Source organism: Haematobia irritans, chromosome 3, assembly GCF_050003625.1.
Source record: "Haematobia irritans isolate KBUSLIRL chromosome 3, ASM5000362v1, whole genome shotgun sequence".
Taxonomy (NCBI): domain Eukaryota; kingdom Metazoa; phylum Arthropoda; class Insecta; order Diptera; family Muscidae; genus Haematobia; species Haematobia irritans.
In genome coordinates this window covers 23,239,310-23,265,797 of record NC_134399.1, presented here as the reverse complement: position 1 = coordinate 23,265,797, position 26,488 = coordinate 23,239,310, and the positions used below count along the sequence as shown (strand labels likewise).

The following is a 26,488-nucleotide window of genomic DNA, read 5'->3' as shown; positions in this document are numbered from 1 at the left end:
TATAATTATGGACCGATATGGACCAATTTTTGCATGAATATTAGTGACGATAAACTAACACAAAGTACCAAATTTCAACCGGATTGGTTGAAATTTACTCCTTCAAGAGGGGTCCGCAATCTGAGGATCGGTTCGACAGATGTTATAGGCTAAATAGCGCTTATTTTCTTAAGGCCATTGGACACCATTCAAGAAACCACTTTTGGGAACAATTTCATATAGCTTTTTAACTAATAGAGCCAGGCTTCAAAATTACAAGTTTTTTTTTCTTTATGCTGTTAGTACAATGAGAAAAAAACGAAAAAAAATAAATTTTTAACATTAGGTTTAATTGCGTAGTGAAAGGGTTAAATCAAATCAGTTCCGGAGCTTTACAAGTCTTGCTTTTGGTATGCTTTTCATTGTCGTGGTACTCCCAGTGTTGCTTAATAATATCGGAGGCCTTTTCAGCAATCATTATGGTGGGAGCATTAGTATTGCCGCTGGTAATTAAAGGCATCACCGAAGCATCTACAACTCTTAAATTTGAGACACCCTTCAATTTCAAACTTGGATTCACACAGGCCATCACATCTGCTTCTGATCCCATTTTTACAGTACCCACAGGATGATAACAAGTACTGGAAAAATACTCCAAATAACAATGCCAATATTTGGGAGATTTAACTTGATATTTATCACATTGTTTTATGGGTATATGTAAGATTTCCGCTTTTTGTTCTTTAAATGCCAGAGTGGATTCCAGGCGTGTCAAATAATCAATACCACGCAATAATACATCCAAATCTTCAACGCGATCAAAGTAACCACTATTGATTGTGGGTGCTTCCTGGTGATGAGAAGATTTCAAGCGTATATTACCTCTGGATTTTGGATGGCTAGCAATTATATGGACCCCGATAATATCATGCTCCTCCACTTGTTTAAGAAGAAATTCTTTATATTCTTCCTTGGCTCCCAAACACTTGAGATAAAGATTCATGGCTAGAGAATTTCCTCTTCTAAATGACAAATGATGCATTTCTATATCTGGATAACGCTGAGAAGCTGTATTATTAGTTTGTATAAATGCAGTTAAAGGTCCTGATCCCAATGTTGCCAAAGGTCCTCGTTGATGTATCAAATACTGATAGATATTATCCAAGAGAGTTTTAGGATTGGCGTCATTGGCCGGCAGGCGTATATATACAATTGCAACTATATGATCCTGAAGATTTTCTCCCACTGGTAAATCATGTATTATGGGTATATTCAATGGTTTGAGAACTTCTTGGGGTCCCACACCAGAAAGCATTAACAGTTTTGCCGAATCTATCGAACCTGCGGACAATATTACTTCCTTTCCAACATAGACCTTCTTGTGATGCTTCTGCCTTAATAGAAATTCAACAGATTCCACTAAATCTCCATTTTTATTGAAATTCAATTTTGTAACCTGGGCATTTTTGATGACTTTGAGATTAGGTCTATGGCTCACTTTGGCCAGATGGCCTTTAGCAGAACTTGCTCGCTTACCATTGTTAATGGTTCCCTTGATTTGGGCATAACCTATATAGCTGCCTTCAATAAAATCCTTGACCTTAGGTATACCCAATTCCCCAGAGGCCTTTAAAAACATCGTTTGTATGTCTTCATCATCTTTTTCATAATCATGAACCTCAACAAAACCACTTGGATGACTGGGATCACCTTGAGGCCTTTCTGCCTTTTGGAAATAGGGCCATACCTGGTCATAACACCAACCCTCATTACCTGCAGCACACCATCTATCATATTCGGCGCGATTGCCTCTAACATAAAGCATGGAATTAATAGCGCCAGTACCTCCTATAGTTTTACCACGAGGCCAATGGCATTGATCATTTTCCCAAGCTTTACAGGAACGACCATTGGGCTCAGTGTAATAGGCAAAGGTTGAATTAGTATGCATCAAAGAGAAGAAGAGAGAGGGAATCTTAGAAAGAATGTATCACAAGCTCATTCAATGTTTTATTCACTTAAATTACCTCTGATTCCGGTGGAGGATCTCCTCCCGCTTCCAAAACTAAGACTTTCCATTTGGGATTTTCACTTAAACGGCTGGCCACTACAGAACCAGCTGAACCAGCACCTATTACCACAAAATCAAATGATTCCAAATCTTTATGCAACACCTCATCTCCATAGTCTTGTGGCCATAATTCCTTTTTCGAAATATTACATTGAGCTTCCAGGATACCCTGAATCAATAGAGAAACCAAGGTATTCACAGCTCCTACACTTGGTATAGAACACTGTGCCGGATATATTGAAGATGATGAAATTCCCGACATCTGTCTTGTAGGCTAAGGCAATAAGAACTGGAAATTAACATCAATGGTCAAGTAAGCTGAAGTGAAGCCATTATAAGTTGTTACGATTTGTTTATCAGTTGAAGTAGGTCATTGCTTCTTTTTGCATCTTGAACGTAATCTATTAAGGAAGTATTTGGGTATTATTAACGCGGTTATTTTGATAAACCTCCATCTTAAAGAGATAAGGACGAATATACTGAAAACTGAAAGCATTCCCTGGTTGGGATTAAAAAACAACGATATTTCGTTTAGAGAACTGTGTCCCAACTTGAGTAATTCTATGGAAACGGATTCTTTGTACTGGATGAAATGATGAGTCGAACACATTCAAAGTGTATGGGCGATAAGTCCAACCTTAAACAGAAAACAGAATTAGGCTTGACACGAGACTCGAACTTCAATATGTGTCACTGGTCGCAAGGTCGCATGGGAAAGGGATCGAACCATCAGAGTATAATAATGACAAAGAGATAGAAACGTTGAAGAGAAAATTTCTAAAATTTCGTTCCTCAGAAGAAAAAATTCTTTCAGTGCAGTCGGCTAAAACTACAATCTTGGTCTGAGAGTTCGAGGTATATCGAAAGGTAAAGTGGACGGGCCTAACGCATACACTGAGGCCAAAGATTTTATGCCCTTCAAAAACGAACGCGAATTTTGTTTTGATAACAGGTTGGCTGATAAGTCCCCGGTCTGACACATAGATGGCGTCTCTAGTATTAAATGCATATTATTTTTATATAGTACCAACCTCCAATTGATTCGTGTCAAAATTTGAAGTCTGTAAGTCAATTAGTTTGTGAGATAGAGCGTCTTTTGTGAAGCAACTTTTGTTATTGTGAAAAAAATGGAAAAATAGCAATTTCGTGTTTTGATAAAATACTGTTTTCTGAAGGGGAAAAATACGGTGGAAGCAAAAACTTGGCTTGATAATGAGTTTCCGGACTCTGCCCCAGGGAAATCAACAATAATTAATTGTTATGCAAAATTCAAGCGTGGTGAAATGAGCACAGAGGACGGTAAACGCAGTGGACGTCCGAAAGAGGTGGTTACCGACGAAAACATCAAAAAAATCCACAAAATGATTTTGAATGACCGTAAAATTAAGTTAATCGAGATAGCAGAGGCCTTAAAGATATCAAAGGAACGTGTTGGTCATATCATTCATCAATATTTGGATATGCGGAAGCTCTGTGCAAAATGGGTGCCGCGCGAGCTCACATTTGACCAAAAACAACAACGGTGTTTGCAGCTGTTAACACGTAATACACCCGAGTTTTTCCGTCGATATGTGACAATGGATGAAACATGGCTCCATCACAACACCCCTGAGTCCAATCGACAGTTGGCTGAGTGGACAGCGACCGGTGAACCGTCTCCGAGGCGTGGAAAGACTCAAAAGTCCGCTGGCAAAGTAATGGCCTTTGGATGGAATAATTTCTATCGATTATCTTGAGAAGGGAAAAACCATTAACAGTGACTATTATATGGCTTTATTGGAGCGTTTGAAGGTCGAAATCGCGGCAAAACGGCCCCATATGAAGAAGAAAAAAGTGTTGTTCCACCAAGGCAACGCACCGTGCCACAAGTAATTGAGAACGATGGCAAACATTCATGAATTGCTTCCCCACCCACCGTATTCTCCAGATCTGGCCGCCAGCGACTTTTTCTTGTTCTCAGACCTCAAAAGGATGATCGCAGGGCAAAAATTTGGCTGCAATGAAGAGGTGATCGCCGAAACTGAGGCCTATTTTGAGGCAAAACCGAAGGAGTACTACCAAAATGGTATCAAAAAATCGGAAGGTCGTTATAATCGTTGTATCGCTCTTGAAGAGAACTACGTTGAATAATAACGAATTTTGACAAAAAATGTTTTTTTTTTCTTTGTTAGACCGGGGACTTATCAGCCAACCTGTTATATCGGAGTTGTATATAAAACTGAACCGACTTTGACCAAATTTGGCAAGTTGCTAGCCATGCCAAATTTGGTCAAAGTTACTCTCTGTGCAAAACTTCAAGTAAATCGGAGTGAAATTTTGACATCTGGGACCATATAAGTGCGTATGGGACGAAAGATTTATAATGCAGATATATCTAAATCTGAACCAATTTTAACGAAATTTGCAATGCATATAAAAATATGCAAAATCGGAGTGAAATTTTGACCTACGGTGGTCATATCACTGTAAATCGGACGAGATATATATATGGAAGCTATTTAGATATATCTGAACCGATTTCAACCAAATTCCGTGTGCATATTTATAATGTTAATTCTACCTCCCTGTGCTAAATTTCACGTAACTCGGAGTAAACCTTTGGCCTCTGGGGTCGTAGGAGTGTAAATCGGGCGAATGCTATATATAGGAGCTATATCTAAAACTGCACCGATTTGATTGATGTTCTGCAAAATTTACAAGACTCACAAAATATTCGATTATACGAAATTTGAAGTAGATCGCTTGATAAATACGTCATTTATGACCAGATCGGTTATAAATATATATAGCAGCTATATCTAAGTCTGAACCGATTTTTTCCAAAATCAATAGGGATCGTCTTTGAGCTGAAAAAAGACCCTATGGCAAATTTGTGGTCGATCGGACTTAAACTGCGACTTGGCACCAAAAATACATCAGCAGACAGACAGACGGACATCGCTAAATCGGCACAGAATTTAATTCTAAGCCGATCGGTATACTAACAAATGGGTCTATGACTACTACATCGCGGCGTTACATACAAATGCACAAACTTATTATACCCTGTACCACAGTAGTGGAAATTTTATTTATTTATTTATTTATTATACCCCCCATCATGGGGGTATATTAACTTTGTCATTCCGTTTGTAACACATCGAAATATTGCTCTAAGACCCCATAAAGTATATATATTCTGGGTCGTGGTGAAATTCTGAGTCGATCTAAGCATGTCCGTCCGCCCGTCTGTTGAAATCACGCTAACTTCCGAACGAAACAAGCTATCGACTTGAAACTTGGCACAAGTAGTTGCTATCGATGTAGGTCGGATGGTATTGAAAATGGGCCATATCGGTCCACTTTTACGTATAGCCCCCATATAAAGGGACCCTCAGATTTGGCTTGTAGAGCCTCTAACAGAAGCATATTTCATCCGATCCGGCTGAAATTTGGTACATGGTGTTGGTATATGGTCTCTAACAACCATGCAAAAATTGGTCCACATCGGTCCATAATTATATATAGCCCCCATATAAACCGATCCCCAGATTTGGCTTGCGGAGCCTAAAAGAGAAGCAAATTTCATCCGATCCGGCTGAAATTTGGTATATGGTGTTGGTATATGGTCTCTAACAATCATGCCAAAATTGGTCCACATCGGTCCATAATTATATATAGCCCCCATATAAACCGATCCCCAGATTTGGCTTGCGGAGCCTCAAAGAGAAGCAAATTTCATCCGATCCGGCTGAAATTTGGTACATGATGTTGGTATATGGTCTCTAACAACCATGCAAAAATTGGTCCACATCGGTCCATAATTATATATAGACCCCATATAAACCGATCTCCAGATTTGGCTTGCGAAGCCTCAAAGAGGAGCAAATTGAATCCGATCCGGCTGAAATTTGGTATATGGTATTGGTATATGGTATTGGTATATGGTCTCTAACAACCATGCAAAAATTGGTCCACATCGGTCCATAATTATATATAGCCCCATATAAACCGATCCCCAGATTTGGCTTGCGGAGCCTCAAAGAGAAGAAAAGTTCATCCGATCCGGCTGAAATTTGGTACATGACGTTGGTATATGGTCTCTAACAACCGTGCAAAAATTGGTCCATATCGGTCCTTAATTATATATAGCCCCCATATAAACCGATCCCCAGATTTGGCTTGTGGAGCCTCTAACAGAAGCATATTTCATCCGATCCGGCTGAAATTTGGTACATGATGTTGGTATATGGTCTCTAACAACCATGCAAAAATTGGTCCACATCGGTTCATAATTATATATAGACCCCATATAAACCGATCTCCAGATTTGGCTTGCGAAGCCTCAAAGAGGAGCAAATTGAATCCGATCCGGCTGAAATTTGGTACATGGTCTCTAACAACCATGCAAAAATTGGTCCACATCGGTTCATAATTATATATAGCCCCATATAAACCGATCCCCATATTTGGCTTGCGGAGCCTCAAAGAGAAGCAAATTTCATCCAATCCGGTTGTAATTTGGAACATGGTGTTAGTATATGATATTTAACAACCGTGCCAGAATTGGTCCATATCGGTCCATAATTATATATAGCCCCCATATAAAACATTCTCCAGATTTGACCTCCGGAGCCTCTTGGAGGAGCAAAATTCATCCGATCCGGTTTAAATTAGGCCGTGGTGTTAGTATATGGTCGCTAACAACCATACCAAAATTGGTCCAATCACACAAAAATTCGTCCATATCGGTTCATAATCATGGTTGCCTCTAGAGCCAAAAAAAATCTACCAAAATTTTGTTTCTATAGAAAATTTTGTCAAAATTTTATTTCTATAGAAAATTTTGTCAAAATTTTATTTCTAGAGAAAATTTTGTTAAAATTTTATTCGGTTCATAATCATGGTTGCTACTCGAGCCAAAAATAATCTACCAAGATTTTATTTCTATAGAAAATTTTGTCAAAAGTTTATTTCTATAGAAAATTTTGTTAAAATTTTATTTCTGTAGAAATTTTTGTCAAAATTTTCTTTCTATAGAAAATTTTTATTTCTATAGAAAATTTTGTGAAAATTTTATTTCTATAGAGAATTTTGTTAAAGTTTTATTTCTGTAGAAAAATTTGTCAAAATTTTATGTCTACTTTGTCAAACTGAATTATATACGTATTGGATCGATCTTTTTTGATTTAATATATACCACGTATGGACTTACATACAATTTAGAAGATGGTATTAGGAGGTTTTAAGATACCTTGCCATCGGCAAGCGTTACCGCAACTTAAGTAATTCGATTGTGGATGGCAGGGTTTAGATGAAGTTTCTACGCAATCCATGATGGAGGGTACATAAACTTCGGCCTGGCCGAACTTGCGGCCGTATATACTTGTGTTTTTTTTTTTTAATTTTCCACAGCCCATTAAAAATGGTTATGATTTGGTACCAATGATTCTTTTCCTTACTATGAGTTCACTTTGTGGATATTTCAAAATGTGGAGTAAAATTTAGTTCAATTTTCTTCTATAAATCAATTTACTATTTTCTGTGTACGATCTCAACCTATATCGCCCGATTCTCCTAGATATGGCCATAGAAATCTAAACCTTGACCTTCAAATTTTCTGCTTCTAGGGAGGCAGGGATGGTAGCTTCTAGGGATTATTTTACAAAATTTTGATTATTAGATTTGTGTAAATTTTTTCTTCCACTATAATAATTGATAATTTTTAATATTTTATTTTTATTCCACAATATTTCTTTTTATTTCACACTCATATCTCATAATATGTGAACAAATGCATGATTGACACTTTCATGCATTAATCATGCTTCCTATCAATCCATTTTTCCTTAATTAAATCTGCAGCTTTTTCGGCTATCATTATGGTTGGGGCCATCACATTACCACTGGGTATATAAGGCATAATGGATGCATCTACCACACGTAAATTCTCAATACCTTTCACTTTCAATTCGGGATTGACACATGCCGTCTCATCGTCCAAGGAACCCATTTTTACAGTACCCACTGGATGATAGGCAGTATTACTCATATACGAAGCATAACAACGCCAATAGGCCGGAGATTTAAAACGAAATCGATCACATTCCTTCAAAGGCAAATGCATTATTTCAAAGTTGTTCTCTTTGAAAACCGAAGTATTTTCCAAATATGTGATGTAGTCCAGACCATGCATGGTTAAATCCATGTCTTCAGGATCACTGTAATAGCCAGCATCTATAAAAGGGGGATCCTTAAAGGAGGAAGATTTCAATTTTATGCTCCCTCTAGATTTAGGATGTAAGGGATAAATCAAAATGCCTAATATGTCAGATTTTTCTATTTCTTTCATTAAATAGGCTTGTAGATATTTCTTCATTCCCACAGCCTTTAGATAGGTGGTCATACCCTCTATATCTCCTCTACGTATTGCTAAATGGATTATTTCAACATCAGGATATCGAGCGGAAGTCCTAGGATCAATCTTCACGAACCCTATTAAAGAGGAAACACCAATACTGCTTAAAGGTCCATCATTATGCATAAAATATTGATAGGTTGCATTGAAAAGGGCCATAGGATCAGATGGCTGGGCTGGAACTCTTAGAAAAGTCCAAATTTGAACATGATCCTGTAGATTTTTGCCCACCGGCAGATTATGATGAAGTGTTATATTTAAGGATTTTAGATCTCTGGCAGGTCCCACGCCCGATAGCATTAGAAGTTTTGGTGTTTCCACACTTCCGGCAGAGACTATAACTTCACGAGCTATTTTCACTTTCATATGAGATTTTTCTTCTATCAAAAAATCCACCGATTTCACTCTTTGACCAGTTTTATCAAAATTTAATTTAATTACTTGGGCATTTTTGATTACCTTCAAGTTTCGTCTATTTTTGACGACATTCCTTCCCAAATAGCTTTTACCAGTACTACTACGACAGCCATTCTTTAATGTTCCATTAACATAGGCATAGCCCACATAACTGCCTTCTATAAAATCTTTGACTATGGGTTGTTGTAGTTCAGCAGCTCCTTGCATTATGACTGAAGCCAAATCATCACTAAATCTTCCGTATGAATTCAAATTCACATAGCCTCTGGGATTTGAAGCATTGCCTTGAGGTCTTATGGATTTTTCGAAATAATGCCATACATCATCGTAACACCAACCCACAGAACCTTCAGAACACCAGTGATCATAGTCAGCACGATTACCTCTAACATAGAGCATACTATTAATGGCTCCTGATCCTCCTATAGTCTTGCCCCTGGGCCAATGGCAACTTTCATTATCAAAGCCTTTGCAAGAGAGACCATTAGGCTCTGTAAAATAGCTATAAGAATGAGGAGTATGCTGCATGGTAAAAAACATACTGGGAATCTAAAAAAATAAAAAATAAAAAAAAAACCATGATCAAATCAATTCTAAACATGGAACCAAATATCAATTAATTATACCCTAACCGAAGAGTCTTTTTATTAATTTAACTTTATTTAATTAAATTTATTATATTTTCAAAATTTATTTTAATTTAATAAATTAACGTATTTTTGTACTAATTTTTAATTTAGTTTTAATAATAAATTGTAATTTTATAAAGGTTCCTAAATAGAATTAATTTATAATGCGATAAATTTACGTATTTTATTATTTTTTAATAAAATTTAATTTAGGTTTTATATTTATATTAACCCTCCGTATCATAGGGTAGACTGTAGGCAACATACCGTTCGAATGCCTCAAAATGAATAGAAATAACTTCTTTAGCTCAACCACGCACTGTATCCCGTGGTTTACATACTGAGCTAATAAACTTGTAAAAATAGAACAATTAGGTGGCATTACTAGCTGGAAATTGACATTTCTTTATTGACGATTGGTATTTACGAAAAAGTGGCGGTTTGCTGTGACTTCAAAAAATAATAAAAAATTGTTGTTCTTGTGTTTTGTGTGTAATCTTGATAAATTGGAGAGGTAAGTGTTTGAGCTTTAGTGTAGAATGTTCTTTTTGAACAATTTTTACGTTTTTTTTCGTTTTTGGTGGCAAATAATGTTTGGCAACACATCCAATTTGTGGGAGTTTCTCTTCAAATAATACAAATAAAATTAAAAAATACGTGTATTTTATTTTTTTGTTTTTATCTCCAATACAAAAAATCATACAAATCGGAGGTCATGAGTGATAGAGGGTTAAATATTAATTTTTATGTAAAAAATTTATTCTTAATATAAAACTTTATTTTAAATATAAAAATTGTATAATAATATAAAATTTTAATTTGCAATTTTAATTTCATATTTAATTTGAGTTTAAATTCAATTTTGATTTAGGTCATTATTTTAATTTTAATATAAGTTTTACATTAATTTTATTACAAAATTTTATTTAAGAACAAATTAACTTGTGCTCCAATTAAATTTTAATTTTTGTTTATTTCATTTCATTTTAATTATAAAGTTGCATATTTAATAATATATATTTTTTTTTTTAATTTTGAAATTTATTTATCACTTATATATTAATTTCAATTATAATTCAAATTTAGTTTTAATTATAAACTTTTAATTTTAATAACAATTTTAAATTGACTTTAATACACAATTTATATTTATTTATATAAATTGTAAATTTAATTTTACTATAAAAATTTAATTTTAATATAGAATAGGATATCGAATTTTAATATAAAATTTTTGAAATTTTACTTTTTTAATTTAATCTTATTTATCATTTATATTTTAATTTCAAATATAGTTTCAATGCAATTTTATTTTCAGTTTTAATTTTAATAAATATTTTAATTTTAATTTCAAATTTAATTTAATTGAAACTGAAGTTTCAATTTTAATTAAATTAAAATTTTAAAAACAAATGATCAAATCAATTCTAAACATGGAACCAAATATCGATTAATTATACCCTATTAATTATTTTAACTTTATTTAATTAAATTTATTAGATTTATTAGATTTTCAAAATTTATTTAATTTAATAAATTAACGTATTTTTGTACTAATTTTAAATTTAGTTTTAATATTAAATTGTAATTTTATAAAGGTTCCTAAATGGAATTAATTTATAATTCTATAAATTTGCGTATTTTATTTTTTCTAATAAAATTTAATTTTGGTTTTTGCTTTATATTAAATATTAATTTTTATTTAAAAAATTTATTCTTAATATAAAACATTATTTTAAATATAAAAATTGTATAATAATATAAAATTTTAATTTTATATTATTATGGGTTTATGTAATTTTAATTTCATATTTAATTTGAGTTTAAATTCAATTTTGATTTAGGTCATTATTTAAATTTTAATATAAGTTTTACATTAATTTTATTACAAAATTTTATTTAAAAACAAATTAACTTGTGCTCCAATAAAATTTTTATTTTTGTTTATTTCATTTCATTTTAATTTCATTTTAATTATAAAGTTGCATATTTAATAATATAAAATTTTTTAATTTTGAAATTTATTTATCATTTATATTTTAATTTCAATTATAATTCAAATTTAGTTTTAATTATAAACTTTTAATTTTAATAACAATTTTAAATTGACTTTAATACACAATTTATATTTATTTATATATAAATTATAAATTTAATTTTACCATAAAAATTTAACTTTAATATAGAATAGGATATCGAATGTTAATATAACATTTTTGAAAATTTTCTTTTTTGATTTAAACTTATTTATCATTTATATTTTAATTTCAAATATAGTTTCGATGCAATTTTATTTTCAGTTTTAATTTTAATAAATATTTTAATTTTAATTTCAAATTTAATTTAATTGAAACTTAAGTTTCAATTTTAATTAAATTAAAATTTTAATGTAAGATTTAAATGAATTTAAGTTAGGAATTTTGTTACTGATTTCAATAAAACATTTTTATTTAAAATAAATAAAAAATGTTATTTAATTTGATTATCAATTTAAATTCAACATTAATTTCATTTTGTTATTTTTTTTTAATATTATTGTTTAATTTTAATAAAAAATTTTCTTTTAGTAAACTATTTTTAATATTTTTTTTAATATTTTTTTTAATAATTTTTAATAATTTTATTACGGAATATTAATTTCAATATAAAATTTAAATTTCAAAGAAAATGTTAACATTGATTCAAATTTAATTTCAAATTCAATTTTTGGTTTAAAAGTTATAAATTTACTTTTAATATTAATTTTAAATTGCACTTTTAGTCTACAATTTTAAGTTTAGACAAGTATATACGGCCGTAAGTTCGGCCAGGCCGAATCTTATGTACCCTCCACCATGGATGGCGTAGAAACTTCTACGAAAGACTGTGGATACAAATTTCAACTCACTCGGATGAAATTTGCTCCTCCAAGAGGCTCCAAAACCAAATCTCGGGATCGGTTTATATGGGGGCTATAAATGATTATAGACTGATATGGACCACTTTTGGCATGGTTGTTAAATATCGTATACTACCACCACGTACCAAATTTCAACCAGATCGGATGAATTTTGCTTCTCCACAAGGCACCGGAGGTCAAATCTGGGGATCGGTTTATATGGGGGCTACATATAATTATAGACTGATGTGAACCAATTCATGCATGGTTGTTGAATACCATATAGTAACATCACGTACCAAATTTCAAACGAATCCGAAGAATTTTGCTCTTCCAAGGGGCTTCGGAGGTCAAATCTGGGGATCGGTTTATATGGGGCCTACATATAAATATGGACCTATTTCGACCAATTTTTGCATCGGTGTTTGAGGACATATATTAACATCACTTATCAAATTTCAACTGAATCAGATGAACTTTGGTCTTCCAAGAGGCTCCGGAGGTCAAATATGGTGATCGGTTTATATGGGGGCTATATATAATTATGGACCGATATAGACCAATTTTTGCATGGTCATTAGAGACCATATACTAACATCATGTACCAAATTTCAGCCGGAACGGATGAAATTTGTTTCTCTTAGAGGCTCTGCAAACCAAATCGGGGGATCGGTTTATATGGGGGCTATATATAATTATGGACCGATGTGAACCAATTTTTGCATGGTTGTTAGAGACCATATACTAACACCATGTACCAAATTTCAGCCGGATCGGATAAAAGTTGCTTCTCTTAGAGGCTCTGCAAGCCAAATCGGGGGATCGGTTTATATGGGGGCTATATATAATTATGGACCGATATGGACCAATTTTTGCATGGTTGTTAGAGACCATATACTAACACCACGTACCAAATTTCAGCCGGATCGGATAAAATTTGCTTCTCTTAGAGGCCTCGCAAGCCAAATTTTGGGGTCCGTTTATATGGGGGCTATACGTAAAAGTGGACCTATATGGCCCATTTGCAATACCATCCGACCTACGTCAATAACAACTACTTGTGCCAAGTTTCAAGTCGATAGCTAGTTTCGTTCGGAAGTTAGCGTGATTTCAACAGACGGACGGACGGACGGACGGACATGCTCAGATCGACTCAGAATTTCACCACGAATATATATACTTTATGGGGTCTTAGATCAATATTTCGATGTGTTACAAACGGAATGACAAAGTTAATATACCCCCATCCTATGGTGGAGGGTATAAAAAATATTAGTTTTAGTGAAATTTTAATTTTAACTAAAAATTCAATTTTAATTGCAAATTTTATTTGAATATCAACTTAAATAAAATTGTAATTTATGTTATTATTTATTTATTTGAAAATAATTTAAATTTTATATACTTTAATTTAAAATTATATACTTTAATTTAAAATTTTAAATTTTATTATAATATTTTAATTTTAATAAAAATTTTAATATTGTTGTTTTTGATGCATTGACTAAACACAAGTGTAGCTTAACCAAGAGAAGAAAAGAATAGGGCAAATCCCTATAGACTGCAAGATGATTGGGTGGACGCACGTTTCGAAATTACCCCATTCCTCATCAGCATCCTCTACTTGCAGCAAAACTATCAACCAATTATCAGAATAAATTCTGGTAGTTCACTAAACCCAAAGTGAACCACACTTGAGCCTTCCGAAAAAAGGTTTATGATAGTCGGCTTTTGCCGAAATTAATCTTTGTACAAACATCTCTCTTTTCCTTTGCCAATGTCAAATCATCGATTTTGATGTAAATTTTTGATTTCACTGAAAATTTTAACGCTAATTTCAAATTTAATTGGAGATTCGATTTTAATATTAATTTAAATTTTAATATTAATTTTAAATTTCACTTTTAATTTTAATATGCAATTTTAATTTTAATTAAAATTGTAATTTTCATTAAAAATTTAATTTTAATTTTAATTTGAATTTAACTTTAATTTTAATTTGTGTTCGAAATTTAATTACAATGATAATTTTAATATAAATTTTTTTAATATAAAATTTTAATTTCAATATAACATTTTAATTTTATTGAAAACAAGTTTCAATTTAAATTGAATTTAATTTTATTTTAACCAACTGAGTTTAATATAAATAAATTGTTAACATTGGTGACAAATTTTAATGAAAAACTAAGACTTTATTCATAATATTAAATTATTTTTTATCCTGGCAAATATTCCACTCCGCCCTTAATACACTTTGCCACAGAATTTTCCAATTCTCGTAACAGTTTTTAACTTCAATTTCCAAAAAGCCTTTCTTAACAAATTTCCCGGAGTGGTTATTTTAACGTAAGTTTTAAATTTAATTTTAATATTGAATTTTTATGTCAGCTTTAACAAGATTTTCACTCTAAACTGAATTTAATTTAATTGTAACTAAGTATAATTTGAATTTTTTTAACTTTGATGACAAATATTTGGCTTTTCACGCTTCTTTTTTAACTCCTAATTTTTGTTTTCCAGATCACAAATAGATTACGAGCGAATATTAAATAAACGATCTTACTATGTTTTACCCAAAGTTGTATATTTAGTTCCTTTTAGCTACCTCTGATTCTGGAGGAGGATCTCCTCCAGCTTCTAAAACCAACACCTTCCACTTTGGATTTTCACTCAAACGGCTTGCCACAACAGAACCAGCTGTGCCGGCTCCTACTATCACAAAATCATAGGTTTCCAAACCATAACGTAGAGCATCTTTACTGGCATCTATAGGCCACATATCTTTATGTGATATATTACATTGAGCTTCCAATAATCCTTCCACTAGAAGAGTTATTAACGTATTAATTGTCCCTGCACTTGCTATAGGACATTCTTGAGTAGACACCGGTTGACCGATCAACGATGAGATATTAGTAAACAACATTTTTAAACTAAAAAATTAAAATGCATGCGGCAAAATTCTATATATAACATATTCGGGTTAGTGGTTGAGATACAGAAAACCGGTTGAAATGATTATTAAATGTCACCTTCCTATTTGGGAGATAATTTGTTTAAACATTTTTAATATTTTTTATATTAATTTTTTTTATATTTATTTTTTTTTTTAACAAAAACAAAAGCAGTAAAGATTTACTCCATGTGGCCTAGAGATCACTGACCGCTCTTCCATATGTGGGAATTATTTCCTTGCTTTGAACCAAGATTCCTGTTTTCTTTTGTTTATTTTCTTTGACATATATGTCAATTGATTTGTCAGAATTTGGCTTGGACTGACACTTATTTAATTTATAGGTCAAACAACGATTCCCATATTCTGTCGAAAAAAATTTTAAATCTTTTGGCGACATCTTACAATAAGATGATTCATTTTAATATTGAATTAATCATTCAATGACAATTTATTTTTTTTACAGAAAATCTATTATTGCCTATATTGTAATTTATATGGCATACTATAGGTTAGACATTTTTCCCAAATCTAAAAATCAAGAATAAAATAATAGCTGATTTCAACCGCTTTTATTAACGTTAGCGTTTGCATTTTTGCTCAATTATATATAGCCCCCATATAAACCGATCCCCAGATTTGGCTTGCGGAGCCTCAAATAGAAATAAATTTCATTCGATCCGGTTGAAATTTGGGACATGGTGTAGTATATGGTCTCTAACAACCATGCGAGAATTGGTCCATATCAGTCCATAACTATATATAGCCCACATATAAACCGTTCTCCAGATTTGATCGGTCTATAGTTATATAGCCGATCCCCAATCAAACAATAATTGGCCCATATTGGCTCATAATCATGGTTGCCACACGAGCCAAAAATAATCTACCAAAATGTTATTTCTATAGAAAATTTTGTTAAAATTTTATTTCTATAGAAAATTTTGTTAAAATTTAATTTCTAAAGAAAATTTTGTCAAAACTTTATTTCTAAAGAACATTTTGTCAAAATGTTATTTCTATAGAAAATTTTGTCAAAATTTTATTTCTATAGAAAATTTTGTCAAAACTTTATTTCTATAGAAAATATTGTCAAAATTTTATTTCTGTAGAAAATTTTGTTAAAGTTTTATTTCTATAGAAAATTTTGTCAAACTGAATTATAAACGTATTTAATCGGTCTTTTTATACCCTGCGCCGCACTGTGGAACTGGGTATTATAAGTTAGTGCATATGTTTGTAACACCCAGAAGGAGACGAGATAGACACATGGTGTTGTTGGCAATAATGCTCAGGGTGGGTCCCTGAGTCGATAAAACCATGTCCGTCCGTCCGTCTGTCTGTGAACACATTTTTGTGATCAAAGTCTAGGTCGTAATTTAAGTCCAATCGCCGTCAAATTTGCCACATGTTCCTAATTTGGGTCACAATAGAACCCTATTGATTTTTGAAGAAATCGGTTTAGATTTAGATATAGCTCCCATATATATCTTTCGCCCGATATGCACTAATATGGACCCAGCAGCCAGAGTTTTATACCGATTTGCTTGAAATGTTGTACAAACATAACACTTAGTCGTATAGTCAAGTGTGCAAAATTTGATTGAAATCGGTTCAGATTTAGATATAGCGCCCATATATAGCTTTCGCCCGATATGGACTTATATGGCACCAGAAGCCAGATTTTTGGCCGAATTTGGTTGCAATTTTTCACTAGGAGTACAATTAGTAGTATAGTCAAGTGTGCAAAATTTGATTGAAATCGGTTCAGATTTAGATATACCTCCCATATATATCTTTCGCCCGATATGGACCAATATGGTCCTAAAAGCCAGAGTTTTGGCCCAATTTGGTTGAAATTTTGCACAGGGAGTAGATTTAGCATTGTAGCTATGCGTGTCAAATTTGATTGAAATCGGTTCGGATTTAGATATAGCTCCCATATATAGCTTTCGCCCGATTTACACTCATATGACCACAGAGGCCAATTTTTTACTCCGATTTAGTTGAAATTTTGCACAGGGAGTAGAATTAGCATTGTAGCTATGCGTGCCAAATTTGGTTGAAATCGGTTCAGATTTAGATATAGCTCCCATATATAGCTTTCGCCCGATTTACACTCATATGACCACAGAGGCCAATTTTTTGCTTCGATTTAGTTGAAATTTTGCACAGGGAGTAGATTTAGCATTGTAGCTATGCGTGTCAAATTTGGTTGAAATCAATTCAGATTTAGATATAGCTCCCATATATATCTGTCGCCCGATATGGACTAATATGGTCCTAGAAGCCAGAGTTTTGGCCCAATTTGTTTGAAATTTTGCATTACGAGTACAATTAGTAGTGCAGTTAAGTGTGCAAAATTTGATAGAAATCGGTTCAGATTTAGACATAGCTCCCATATATATCTTTCGCCCGATTTGGACTAATATGGTTCTAATAGCCAGAGTTTTGGCCCAATTTGATTGAAATTTTGCACAGGGAGTAGATTTAGCATTGTAGCTATGCGTGCCAAATTTGATTGAAATCGGTTCAGATTTAGATATAGCTCCCATATATAGCTTTCGCCCGATTTACACTCATATGACCACAGAGGCCAATTTTTTACTCCGATTTAGTTGAAATTTTGCACAGGGAGTAGATTTAGCATTGTAGCTATGCATGCCAAATTTGGTTGAAATCGGTTCAGATTTAGATATAGCTCCCATATATAGCTTTCGCCCGATTTACACTCATATGACCACAGAGGCCAATTTTAAACTCCCATTTAGTTGAAATTTTGCACAGGGAGTAGAATTAGCATTGTAGCTATGCGTGCCAAATTTGGTTGAAATCGGTTCAGATTTAGATATAGCTCCCATATATATGTTTTTCTGATTTCGACACAAATGGTCAAAATACCAACATTTTCCTTGTAAAATCGCCACTGCTTAGTCGAAAAGTTATAAAAATTACTCTAATTTTCCTAAACTTCTACTGCATATATATCGAGCGATAAATCATAAATAAACTTTTGCGAAGTTTTCTTAAAATTGCTCCAGATTTAAATGTTTCCCATATTTTTTTTTACTAACATTGTGTTCCATCCTAGTGCATTAGCAAACTTAAATTTTGAGTCTATAAATTTTGTAGAAGTCTATCAAATTCTGTCCATATCTGTCAGATTTAAATGTTTCCCATATTTTTTTACTAACATTGTGCTCCACCCTAGTGCATAGATTTTGTAGAAGTCTATGAAATTCTGTCCAGATCGAGTGATATTTAAATGTATGTATTTGGGACAAACCTTTATATATAGCCCCCAACACATTTGACGAATGTGATATGGTGTCGAAAATTTAGATCTACAAAGTGGTGCAGGGTATAATATAGTCGGCCCAGCCCGACTTTAGACTTTCCTTACTTGTTTAATTTAATATATACCACGTATGGACTTACTTACAATTTAGAAGACGGTGTTAGGAGGTTTTAAGATACCTTGCCATCGGCAAGCGTTACCGCAACTGAAGTAATTCGATTGTGGATGGCAGTGTTTAGAAGAAGTTTCCACGCAATCCATGGTGGAGGGTATATAAGCTTCAGCCTGGAACGGCCGAACTTACGGCCGTATATACTTTTTTTATTTTTTGACCAAAGTAAAAAATGAGCTAACGTCATTCCAAATTGATTTAAGTGGCCGACTTTTGACCTAGATTTCCGTTTGTTTTCCTATGGACGAAGACCAAAGTAGGTTCATGCGATTCTAAAGTTATAGAAATGTTTCGACTCTCACATAGCAGAGTTCCAATTGGGTTAACGGGATTTCAAAAGACCTATAAGTGGATGGCTATCGGCCCGGGTTTGAGATTTTCTCCTTTATACAGAAATCAAAGTAGGCAAATGCGATTATTTCACTAATGTCTTTGCAGCAAGTTAGGGAATAAAACATAAAAAAAACACAATTTCTGACATAGCAAAAATCAATATGAAAATTACTCCCAACTTTAGTTTGGTTCGATTTTCAAGTTTAGCGATAATTCCGGGGCTTATTTTCAGCTGGGTTTTATAAGCAATCGAGAGTTTAAAGTCTCAGCATAAAAGTCTGTTAACAGTTCTCTGGCAATTTTTAATTTAAATGTATCCTGATCATACAAAATAAGGCACATTGTAAAAAAATAAAAAAATAAATCATCTAGGAAAATAAACTTTTATTGATATTCCATTTTAAAATGCTCACAATAGAAATTCCATATTTCTTCATAGATAAAAAAACATCCTCCTTATAGCTCCCTATTTTTCCAATCTTCTGTAATAAAATCAGCAGCCCTTTCACCAATCATTAGAGTTGATGCATAAGTATTACAGCTAGGTATGCGAGGCATTATGGAGGCATCAGCTACTCTTAGATTTTTCACACCCTTAACCCTGAGACGAGGATCCACACAGGCTTTGGCATCCTGATTGATATCTCCCATTTTTACAGTACCCACTAAATGACTACTGGTCGAGGAATAATAGGCAATATAACAACGCCAATAGTTTTCAGTATCAAAATCATGCCCCTCACACTCTTTAATGGGGACATGAGATATTTTGGCCTTTTTTTGACGAAATGCCAAAGTCTTTTCCAAACGTTGAAGATATTTCACACCTCGGAGAATACCTTCGATATCATCGGTATGTGTTAAATAACCAGGATCAATATACAAGGGATCTTGATATTTCGATGATTTGATTTGAATCCGACCTCTGGATTTGGGTTGAGTTAAGATGACAAATACCGTAACCACATCACCACGATCAACTAAATCATGGAAATAATCTGAGAGTTCTTCTTTTGCAGCAAATCCACTAAGGAATCCCATACCCATAGGGGCTCCACGACGTACTGTAAAATGTTGTAATTGAATATCGGGATAGGGAGCTTTAGAGTTTGGTTGTGTGTTAATGAAAGCATTTAAGGCTCCGGTTCCTATGGAACCTAGAATGCCACTATGATTTTGTAAATATTCAAAAATGTCCGATGTATTTAGATGGGAACGTGGACCTGGTATAGAAAAGAATATGGGTATGGTAACATGATCTTGAAGATTTTCCCCTACAGCCAAATCATGGAGAATGGCAATATTAATAGGGGCCAACACATTGCGAGGACCAATTCCCGATAGCATAAGGAGTTTAGTCGATTCCACAGTACCAGCTGATAATATAGCCTCACGGCCTATATTCACTTTCATTAGGCTTCGATCTTGTAAAAGGAATTCCACCGAAATGACTTGATCACCTTGGCTATTGAACAACAACTTAGTGACTTGAGCATTTTTGATTACCTTTAAATTGGGTCTAGAGCCAGCCACTCTTGCCAAAAATCCTTTAGCTGAACTTACTCTTTGACCATTCTCCAAAGTACCTCGAAACTTGGCATAACCTATATAACTACCTTCCACAAAATCTTTAATACGTGGCACACCCAATTCTCTAGATCCTTTATAGAATAGGTCTATAAGATCTTCAGCATAGTCACCATAGGCATTAAGGCTTATATAGCCCCTGGGGTGAGTTTGATTACCCTGAGGCCTAGTAGATTTTTCGAAATAAGGCCAAACATCTCGATAACACCAACCGGTACAGCCTTCCGAACACCATTCATCATAATTTGCTCGAGTTCCACGGAAATATAACATAGCATTTATAGATCCTGAGCCACCCAAACATTTACCACATATCCAACCACAACGACCTTGAGAAGCCGATTTACAAGATATTCCGTTTGATTCGCCTATATAAATATATCGGCTATTTGATTCTTGGACATCATTCAATAGGAAAGGGACCTAATAGACATAAACAAGAGACAATAAATTGCGAAATACTCTAAACCGTTGGTATCTGCATTTACCGCTGATTCTTGTGGAGGATCATCGCCTGCCTCTAGAACCAATACCTTCCATTTGGGATTTTCACTGAGTCTACTGGCTACCACTGATCCTGCAGAACCTCCTCCAATTACCACAAAATCATAGGTCTCTAAACCCTGTTGCAATGCCTCTTCTGCAAAATCTGGAGGCCAACTCTCCTTTGGAGCTATATTACATTGGGCTGTAAAGATGCCCTGCACCAATAAAGTCACCAGACTACTTAAGGCATTAACATTCGCTGTGGAACACTGTGCCGTACATGTTCCGCTAGAACTTGTCCCACCTAGCATTGACATTTTAATCTAAATGCATACTAAATTAAATATTTTTTTGTTTCGAAATTTAGGCCTTTGTTTTCTTCTGCATTGTATGGGTCGTTTAATTGCTGCGATAATATCGCCAATTAAAAAAAAACGCGATACGCTAAGATCAAAGCTTTCTACGATATTAAAGAATAGCGGAAAAGAGGTGTTGCAATTGATTGTATTTTTGTATTTAGCGATAAAAGTCTATTGACATTCAGAGTAATTGAAAATATTAAATACAGGTGCTAAAGCTTAAATACTCTCAGAAAGAAATGGCTGATTTATATCAGTGCGTTCGCAATAAAAAATATCACCAAGCTTTTTCTCTTTAAAATTTTAATTGAATTTGAAAACAATATTCAATTATATGTTTAAACCAAACTAATCCAAAATTAATTGTATCACTTTATATTATTAGTTAGGTCAATTAATTTTTAATTATATATAGATTTTCTAATTGATTACAATTCAAATTTAATTTAAGAAAAATTTTAAATTTAAAAATTAAATAGGTCAATTTAAAAATCTTTATTATTATTTTAAATCAATATTCAGTAAACACAAATTGATTTACTCAATTCAATGTTTAATCCAAACAAAAACCGTTCATATAAATTACTTGAATCTCTTTTTAATTGGATCAATACATTTTAATATATTTTCAAATTGATAATAATTCTAATTTAATTAGATTTTTTTTCAATTTAAAAATTAATTGATTCTCTATAGTAGTGAAGTAAAAAAAAAATATTTGTTTCTGTATTTCAAAGTCAGTTTTATTTATTTATTACTTAATTTATTATAATTACAAATTATAGTAAACCCATTTCTACGGGCACTAGCAACTAGAGGCTATGGCAATTTTATTTTATTTTTTATAACATTGTTATCGTTTTGCCACTTTTTCTCAAGCATTAATACTTTTATGCCACTAAATTTTTTACTTTTCACATTTTTGTGCCACTTCTTTGTCATAATGTGCAACTTTTTAATTAAGTCCTTTTTATGCTACCCATATCGCATTGGGACCGCGGACCACGGTTGCTACTCAAGCCAAAAATAATATACCAAATTTTTCATACAAATTTACATAAAAACTACCAAACAAAATAAAAATTATTTTGCAAAATTTTATATAGAAAAGTTTTGTCAATATTTTATTTCTAGAGAAAATTTTGTCAAAATTTTATTTCCATAGAAAATTTTGTCAAAATTTTATTTTTATAGAAATTTTTGTCAAAATTTGATTTCTATAGAAAATGTTGTCCAAATGTTGTTTCTGTAGAAAATTTTGTCAAAATTTTATTAGTATAACAAATTTTGTCAAAATTTTGTTTCTATAGAATAGTGTGTCAAAATTTAATTAGTATATACAATTTTGTCAAAATTTTGTTTCTATAGACTAGTTTGTTAAAATTTTATTTCTATATACAATTTTGTCAAAATTTTATTTCTATAGACAATTTTGTTAAAATTTTTTATCTATAGAAAATTTTGTAAAAATTTTATTTCTATAAAAATTTTGTAAAAATTTTATTTCTATAAAAATTTTATCAAAATTTTATTTCTATAGAAAATTTAGTCCAAATTTTATTTCTATAGAAATTTTTGTTAAAATTTTATTTCAAAGAAAATTTTGTCAAAATTTTATTTCAATAGAAAATTTTGTCAAATTTTTATTTCCATAGAAAATTTGTCAAACTGTTATTTCCATAGAAAATTTTATTTCTATAGAAAATTTTGTCAAAATTTTATTTCTATAAAAATTTTGTCAAAATTTTATTTCTTTAAAAAAATTCGTCAACATTTTATATCTATAGAAAATTTTCTCAAAATTGTATTTCTATAGAAAATTTTCTCAAAAATTTATTTCTATAGGATAGTTTGTCAAAACTTTATTTTTACAGAAAATTCTGTCAAAATGTTATTTCTATAGATATTTTATCAAAATTTTAGAATATTTGGTCAAAATTTTATCCCGTAGAAAAATTTGTCAAATTTTTATATCTCTCGAAAATTTTGTCAAAATTTTATTTCTATAGGAAATTTTGTCAAAAGTTAATTCTATAGAAAATTTTTGACAAAATATTATTTACATAGAAAATTTTTGTCATAATTTTATTTCTATAGAATATTTTGTCAAAATTTTATTTCTATAGAAAATTTTGTCAAAATGTTATTTCTATAGATTATTTTGTAAAAATTTTATTTCTATAGAAAATTTTATTTCTATGAGAAAATTTTGTAAAAATTTAATATCTATAGAATATTTTGTAAAAATTGTATTCCTATAGAAAATTTTGTCAAAATAGTATTTCTATAGAATTTTTTGTCAACATTTTATTTCTAAAAAAAAAATTGTCAAAATTTTATTTCTATAGAAAATGTTGTCAACATCTACAGAAAGTTTTGTCAAAATGTTATTTCTATAGGAAATTTTGTCAAAATGTTATTTCCATAGCAAATTTTGTCAAAACGTTATTTCCAAAGAAAATTTTGTCAAAATTTTATTTCTATAAAAAATTTTATGAAAATTACATTTCTTTAAAAAAATTAGCACAATTGTATTTATTAGAAAATTTTGACGAAATTTTATTTCTATAGACAATTTTGTCAAAATTTTATTTCTATAGAAAATTTCGTCAAAATTTTATTTCTATAAACATTTTGTCAAAATTTTATTTCTTTAAAACAATTCGTCAAAATTTTATATCTATAGAAAATTTTCTCAAAATTGTATTTCTATAGAAAATTTTCTCAAAAATTTATTTCTATAGGATAGTTTGTCAAAACTTTATTTCAAAATGTTATTTCTATAGAAAATTTTATCAAAAGTTTATTTCTATAGAAAATTTTGTCAAAATATTATTTCCATAGGAAATTTTGTCAAAACGTTACTTCCAAAGAAAATTTTGTCAAAATTTTATTTCTATAGAACATTTTATGAAAATTTTATTTCTATAAAAAAATTAGCAAAATTGTATTAATTAGAAAATTTTATCGAAATTTTATTTCTATAGACAATTTTGTCAAAATTTTATTTCTATAAAAAATTTTGTAAAAATTTCATTTCTATAGAAAATTTTGTAAAAATTTTATTTTTATAGAAAATTTTGTCAAAATTTTTTGTCAATAGAAAATTTTCTCAAAATTGTATTTCTATAGAAAATTTAGTCTAAATTTTATGCGTATAGAAATTTTTGTTTAAATTTCATTTCAATAGAAAATTTTATCAAAATTTTATTTCTTTAGAAAATTTTGTCGAATTTTTATTTGTATAGACAATTCTATCAAAATTTTATTTCCATAGAAAATTTTGTCAAAATTTTATTTCTATAGAAAAACGTTATTTCCTTAGGAAATTTTGCCAAAATGTTATTTCCAAAGAAAATTGTGTCAAAATTTTATTTCTATAGAAAATTTTATTTCTATAGACAATTTTTTCAAAATTTTATTTCTATAGAAAATTTTGTGAACACTTTATTTCTATAGAAAATTTTGTCAAAATTTTATGTCTATAGAAAATTTTCTCAAAATTGTATTTCTATAGAAAATTTTCTCAAAAATTTATTTCTATAGGATAGTATGTCAAAACTTTATTTCAAAATGTTATTTCTGTAGAAAATTTTGTCAAAATTTTATTTCTATAGAAAATTTTGTCACAATGTTATTTCTATAGGAAATTTTGTCAAAATGTTATTTCCGTAGGAAATTTCGTCAAAACGTTATTTCCAAAGAAAATTTTGTCAAAATTTTATTTCTATAGAAAATTTTATGAAAATTTTATTTCTTTAAAAAAATTTGCAAAATTGTATTTATTAAAAGATTTTGTCGAAATGTTATTTCTATAGACAATTTTGTCAAAATTTTATTTCTATAGAAAATTTTGTCAAAATTTTATGTCTATAGAAAATTTTCTCAAAATTGTATTTCTATAGAAAATTTTCTCAAAAATTTATTTCTATAGGATAGGTTGTCAAAACTTTATTTCAAAATGTTATTTCTATAGAAAATGTTGTCTATATTTTATTTCTATAGAAAATTTTGTCAAAATTTTATTTCTATAGAAAATTTTGTCAAAATTTTATTTCTATAGAAAATTTTGTCAAAATTTTATCCTGTAGAAAATTTTGTCAAAATGTTATTTCTATAAAAAATTTTATGAAAATTTTATTTCTTTAAAAAAATTTGCAAAATTGTATTTATTAGAAAATTTTGTCGAAATTTTAGTTCTATAGAAAATTTTGTGAAAATTTTATTTCTATAGACAATTTTGTCAAAATTTTTTTTCTATAGAAAATTTTGTCAAAATTTTATTTCAATAGAAATTTTTTTAAAAAATTTTGTTCTATAGAAAATTTTGTCAAAATTTTATTTCTATAGAAAATTTTGTCAAAATTTTATTTCTATAGAAAATTTCGTGAGGAGTATTTGGCAAAATCTACCAAAATATCAAGAATTCTACCAATCTACCGTGATACGGACACATGTACTGAATTCTGGAAACCGTGCCACAGACACATGTACCGCCTAAAGTTATGCAACGAATTTTATCTATAGTAGGTAAATTGTGTTACTTCCCTAAACTTTAAACTTCAAGTGATGACTTTTGATTAAGTAGAGTTAAGATATGTCTGAACATAATTTCCATTTAATTTGAAGAAATTGATTTGCAAATTCAATTTGGAAAAAACTCGTATAAATGCATTTAGTTTCTATTTATGAAAAGTATGAAAATTCTGTACACCGAAAAAAAGTGAACTGTTTTGTAGGAAGAATGATCTACCACGCACGAAAACTGAACTAAATTTTACTCCGCATTTTGAGATTTCCACAAAGCTTTGTTAAAACCAGGAAATTTTAATGCCCTGTTGTACTTTTTAACTGCAGTTCGCGAAATTACATCATCTCTTAGAAGAAAAAATTAACTAAAAGTAAAGAAGAAAATCATTGGCGCCA

The 26,488-nt window shown here is 31.0% G+C and overlaps 3 protein-coding genes across 3 annotated transcripts; all 3 read right to left on the bottom strand.

The window, feature by feature from the left end:
- Positions 1-245: 245 nt before the first annotated feature.
- LOC142229165 (glucose dehydrogenase [FAD, quinone]-like) lies at positions 246-2,345 on the bottom strand. The gene is made up of 2 exons (XM_075299702.1): positions 2,007-2,345; positions 246-1,954 (listed from the first exon to the last, which is right to left on the bottom strand). Exons 1-2 carry the CDS (start codon positions 2,310-2,312, stop codon positions 353-355), a joined length of 1,908 nt encoding a protein of 635 aa, XP_075155817.1. The 5' UTR covers positions 2,313-2,345; the 3' UTR covers positions 246-352.
- Positions 2,346-7,847: 5,502 nt separating this feature from the next.
- On the bottom strand, positions 7,848-15,300 carry LOC142230794 (glucose dehydrogenase [FAD, quinone]-like). The gene is made up of 2 exons (XM_075301421.1): positions 14,980-15,300; positions 7,848-9,413 (listed from the first exon to the last, which is right to left on the bottom strand). Exons 1-2 carry the CDS (start codon positions 15,298-15,300, stop codon positions 7,848-7,850), a joined length of 1,887 nt encoding a protein of 628 aa, XP_075157536.1.
- Positions 15,301-19,494: 4,194 nt separating this feature from the next.
- Positions 19,495-21,520, bottom strand: LOC142230793 (glucose dehydrogenase [FAD, quinone]-like). The gene is made up of 2 exons (XM_075301420.1): positions 21,206-21,520; positions 19,495-21,140 (listed from the first exon to the last, which is right to left on the bottom strand). Exons 1-2 carry the CDS (start codon positions 21,518-21,520, stop codon positions 19,587-19,589), a joined length of 1,869 nt encoding a protein of 622 aa, XP_075157535.1. The 3' UTR covers positions 19,495-19,586.
- Positions 21,521-26,488: the final 4,968 nt, after the last annotated feature.

Excerpts from the sequence above, each read along its gene's own strand:
- LOC142230793 (XM_075301420.1), bottom strand. The coding sequence starts at position 21,520 with ATGTCAATGCTAGGTGGGACAAGTTCTAGCGGAACATGTACGGCACAG. Across the intron at positions 21,141-21,205 it reads ATCCTCCACAAGAATCAGCG|GTCCCTTTCCTATTGAATGA; the intron begins GTAAATGCAGAT and ends TATGTCTATTAG.
- LOC142230794 (XM_075301421.1), bottom strand. The coding sequence starts at position 15,300 with ATGTTGTTTACTAATATCTCATCGTTGATCGGTCAACCGGTGTCTACT. Across the intron at positions 9,414-14,979 it reads ATCCTCCTCCAGAATCAGAG|ATTCCCAGTATGTTTTTTAC; the intron begins GTAGCTAAAAGG and ends TTATTTTTTTAG.
- LOC142229165 (XM_075299702.1), bottom strand. The coding sequence starts at position 2,312 with ATGTCGGGAATTTCATCATCTTCAATATATCCGGCACAGTGTTCTATA. Across the intron at positions 1,955-2,006 it reads ATCCTCCACCGGAATCAGAG|ATTCCCTCTCTCTTCTTCTC; the intron begins GTAATTTAAGTG and ends ATTCTTTCTAAG.